Source organism: Otolemur garnettii, unplaced genomic scaffold, assembly GCF_000181295.1.
Source record: "Otolemur garnettii isolate 467f Iridium unplaced genomic scaffold, OtoGar3 scaffold00032, whole genome shotgun sequence".
NCBI lineage: Eukaryota > Metazoa > Chordata > Mammalia > Primates > Galagidae > Otolemur > Otolemur garnettii.
The window spans coordinates 2,319,539-2,323,649 of record NW_003852427.1 but is presented as its reverse complement, the minus strand read 5'-3'; the positions used below and the strand labels follow the sequence as shown (position 1 = coordinate 2,323,649).

Below are 4,111 nucleotides of genomic sequence, written 5' to 3'. Positions count from 1 at the left end.
GAGCTCTCTCCACCCTGCAGGAACATTTTGATAAGCCTATATCATGGGCATTTCATTTCACAGAAAATTTACACTCAGATTTTCTGATATCTCTTATAACTTGGGATAATTATTTTCATAATTAACATCTTGTAATCTCCACATACTTTTAAAAAAAATTTATTTTTAGACTTAAAAAATTTTTTTCATTGCTGTTTTTAATGTAACTGGTTTGGAGGTTTGCTGTCACTGAAGGCCTTAACACATTCCAAACTGTTAATAGGAGATTACTTGAAATCAACATTAGGACAAGTAATATGTCTTTAACTGATTATCTGATTTTCTCCTTTGAGAATATCCTTCAACTGGAAGTGTTGATAGATGATAAGAAAAAGGAAATAAGAAATTAATATGCATTTCAAATGCTGAATATTTTGCTTTTCCATTTATAGGTGAGCGATATGTGATGACATTTTTGAATGTATTAAATTTTGGAGATCAAGGTAAAGTAAAATTCTTAGTGTTTTATTTAAAGGTGAATACTATTGATAGACACTTCCTAATACATTTCTTTTTAGTTTGATATATTTAATGAACCTGAAGATTGTAAAAATAATGGATCTTGAAGGTTTTTAATTGTAGGTTTTTGTAAATGTACACAATGTCCTACTGTGCCCTCTACTCTTACTTGGGTAGCAGGTTTTCTGTTGAGACCCCTGACCTCTACTCTGCTTCTGGTGCTCATTTTCTGTGGGTGCCAGGAGAGTAGAAGAGGGAGCTCATCATTACAACCACAAGAATTCACCCCATGTTTGGGTGACCAGTTGGTCTCTTTTAATATTTACATATTTGTTTGTATAATCCCAAAGTAATGAAATAAAAATTGAAAAAAAATCAACTTTGCATTAATGAGTTTTATAAGAAAATGCTAGTGAGGGTGGTGCCTGTGGCTCAAAGGAATAAGGTGCTAGCCCCATGTACCAGAGGTGGCAGGTTCAAACCCAGTCCTGGCCAAAAACTGCAAAAAAAAAAAAAAAAAAAATAGTGCTAGTGATAAAAACATCCTATATCAATGTCAGTATCCCAACTATAGTATTTTTACAAGATGTTACCATTTGGAGAGACTAGGTAAAGTGTATATGGGATCTCTCTATTATTTATTATATTTCTGCTTGTGTCTACAATTATCGCAAGATAAATTTTAATTAAAATATTGAATTAGATAATTCTAATAGTGCTATGAAAATTAAAATAGGTAAATCAGGATGATTATTGTTTCTTCCTGTTTTTTTAGGTGTATATGATATAGTGAATAATCTTGGCTCCCTTGTGGCCAGATTAATTTTCCAGCCAGTAGAAGAGAGTTTTTATATATTTTTTGCTAAAGTGCTGGAGAGGGAAAAGGATGCCAAACTTCAGAAACAGGTAGTCTTGGTTCTTCTGTCATCTCTCAAGTGAATTCTCCTTCTAATTACCAGACAGATAGGAATGTGGAGCTTCTCTTATTCTTATCCTCTTATTCTTCTCTTTCATTTTGAGTAATGGCAGAGAACAGAGCTCACTCCTCCATCATGGCCTCTCCCACCTTTCTTGGCTGTCCTTTCTTCTTACCCCTTGTCGTTCTCCATGACCTTTCTCTTGACCCAGCCCTTTCACAACCCTCTAGCTGTCCCTGTGCAGCACAGATGCCCTCCGATGGGCTCGTCTTAGGCCTAAGAATGCGGTTGCCTCCTCCATCCTCTGATTCTCAATAACTAAAGGATGCAGAAGTTGCAGCAAAGCTTTGTAGCAGGTTTTCTGTTACTGGGGGAGGAAAGATTGTGATCATTGGATTTCACCCACCACACCAATTGCATAAGCTTCTTAAGACTGTGACTTGTCCTGAGCTATGGGAGTCTCCATATTCTGGTTGCTAAATCCAGAAAAGATTTTAATATAGGAGTATTTGGTTGTAGAAACTTTTTCTAGAATTAAAAGCAAAATAGCTCTGCCTCTTACATGTCTTATATTTTGTAAAAATACAGTATATGCACAATATCTCAAAATGAGCTAATATGGTTCTCAGTCAGATTTAGGAATATTTGGCTCGGCACCTGTGGCTCAAGTGGCTAAGGCGCCAGCCACATACACCTAAGGTGGCGCGTTCAAATCCAGCCCGGGCCCGCCAAACAGCAATGATGGCTGCAACCAAAATAAATAGCCAGGTGTTGTGACGGGCACCTGTGGTCCCAGCTACTTGGGAGGCAGAGGCAGGAGACTCGTTTGAGCCCAGGAGTTGGAGGTTGCTGTGAGCTGTGATGGTACAGCACTCTACCCAGGGGGATAGCTTGAGGCTCTGTCTCGAAAAAAAAAAAAAAGATTTAGGAATATTTTCCTAAATGCATTGATAGTAACATCAGAATTTGAGTTGTCAGAAGGACAGAGCTGGATAGCATATTTGAAAACTTGCTACCTACTTAAGAATAAATATCAGAGGGCAAAGTGTTTCCTAAGCAGTATTTGAAACAATTTATCCTAAATGAGTTGAAAAGTTAAACCTTCCCCTGGCCATCTAAAGAGATATGCACTATCTTTTTCCTTCATTTGCTGACACAAAAACAAATGTAGGCCACAGAGAAACAGTTATGCTCCCCACCCAACTGGAAGAGAGAGCTGTGAAATAGCTAAGGGAGAAGGCCAGATAAGAAGGGTTTCTCAGCTCCTGACTCATCTGACTTCCTTCTCTCTCGCCCTGGCTCCAGGAGGACGTTGCTGTGGCTGCCATGGTCTTGGAGTTCCTGCTCAAGCTGGCCCTGCTGGCTGGCCTGACCATCACTGTTTTTGGCTTTGCCTATTCTCAGCTGGCTCTGGATATCTATGGAGGAGTGATGCTTAGCTCAGGATCAGGTACGTACAAAAATTTTGCCAGACTTGTTCTAATTTCCAAGCAGAAATAGAAGAGTCACAAACATCAAGAATTAGTGCACACACAGTTGCGACCTGAGTCTGGTGGCAGCGGCTGGGGCACTCTTCCCCTCACTCAAGTTCAGATGCTCCAGGTGCAGTCAGGGGCGGTGATCAGTTCCCCAACCCCACTTGGAGATGTTATGACTCCTTCTTGCCACTGGCTTTCCTCTCAAGCCTAGAATGTGTTTTGCGGAGTGCTTCCCTGTGCTCCCTCTAGGGTGAGGAAGGAGAGCAGAGGGCAGGCGCTAATGAGTCTCTGCTTGGTACTAAACACATCTGAAGGTAGTAAATGCCACATAAATCTCACAGCCTGATGCATAAAAGCCTCTGAAGGATAACCCAGAGCCATTTGCAGAGAATAAAATTGATCTCAGCAAATAAAATGTTATATTTAATCCAGAGACTCTTGGTTTTTAAAGAAGAAAGGTATTGAATGCATCTAATTTTAAAACACTAGGACATTGAGGCTCTCGTGGTAGTTGTTAGTCCTTGGGGACTTTACCAATTTCAAAATGTGGTGGCTGGCATCCTGAACTAAGCTGGCAGTCTATTTGCAGTGTTCCATCTTGGGTTTAGCAAAGATGTTTTTAATTTCTCAGGTCACTAGACAAGAACCCCGAAGACTTCTTCCTGCTGTCCCATCTCAATATAAAAGGCTTTATTAAATGCCATTTTACAGGTTCACTGGCATGTCATAGTCTCCGCTATAATGGGGCCCAGACTTTTGGTATGAGGGGAAGAAGGGCCAAATTTTTACACTAGAGCAACGGTCATTAAATTTGGAGAAATACCTGCTGTGAAACCAATGAAGTGGTTTGCAGCTCCCCGAAGCTAGTGCTATGAGAAGTGCATTTCCATCAGGCAACTGCAGGGAGGCCTCATTAGGAAGGCATTAGCAAGTTTATGTGCAGAGACTGGGAACTCAACTATTTCATAGCAGTTCTGCTCCTTTAGAAAGCAATCACTAAGGAACAGCCTCTAATGTAAAACAATCACAAGATGCTGCCATGAGGCTAGGGCTGTTCCATTATTATGATGTTCACCTGGGAGAGTAATTAATCATAGAAGAGATAAATATGACAACCAAGGGCAGTGCCTGTGGCTCAGTGGGTAAGGCACTGGCCCCATATACTAAGGCTGGCAGGTTGAAACCCAGCCCTAGCCAAACTGCAACAAAAAAATAGCC

General features: G+C 40.4%; 1 protein-coding gene across 1 annotated transcript in view; it reads left to right on the top strand.

The window, feature by feature from the left end:
* Positions 1–4,111, top strand: part of RFT1 (RFT1 homolog) — a 40,862-nt gene that overhangs the window by 24,344 nt on the left and 12,407 nt on the right. Inside the window, exons 7-9 of the mRNA XM_003789493.3 lie at positions 432–482; positions 1,274–1,404; positions 2,721–2,865. Of these exons, the coding sequence (XP_003789541.1) occupies positions 432–482; positions 1,274–1,404; positions 2,721–2,865 (327 nt within the window). The remainder of the gene's footprint in view (positions 1–431; positions 483–1,273; positions 1,405–2,720; positions 2,866–4,111) is intronic.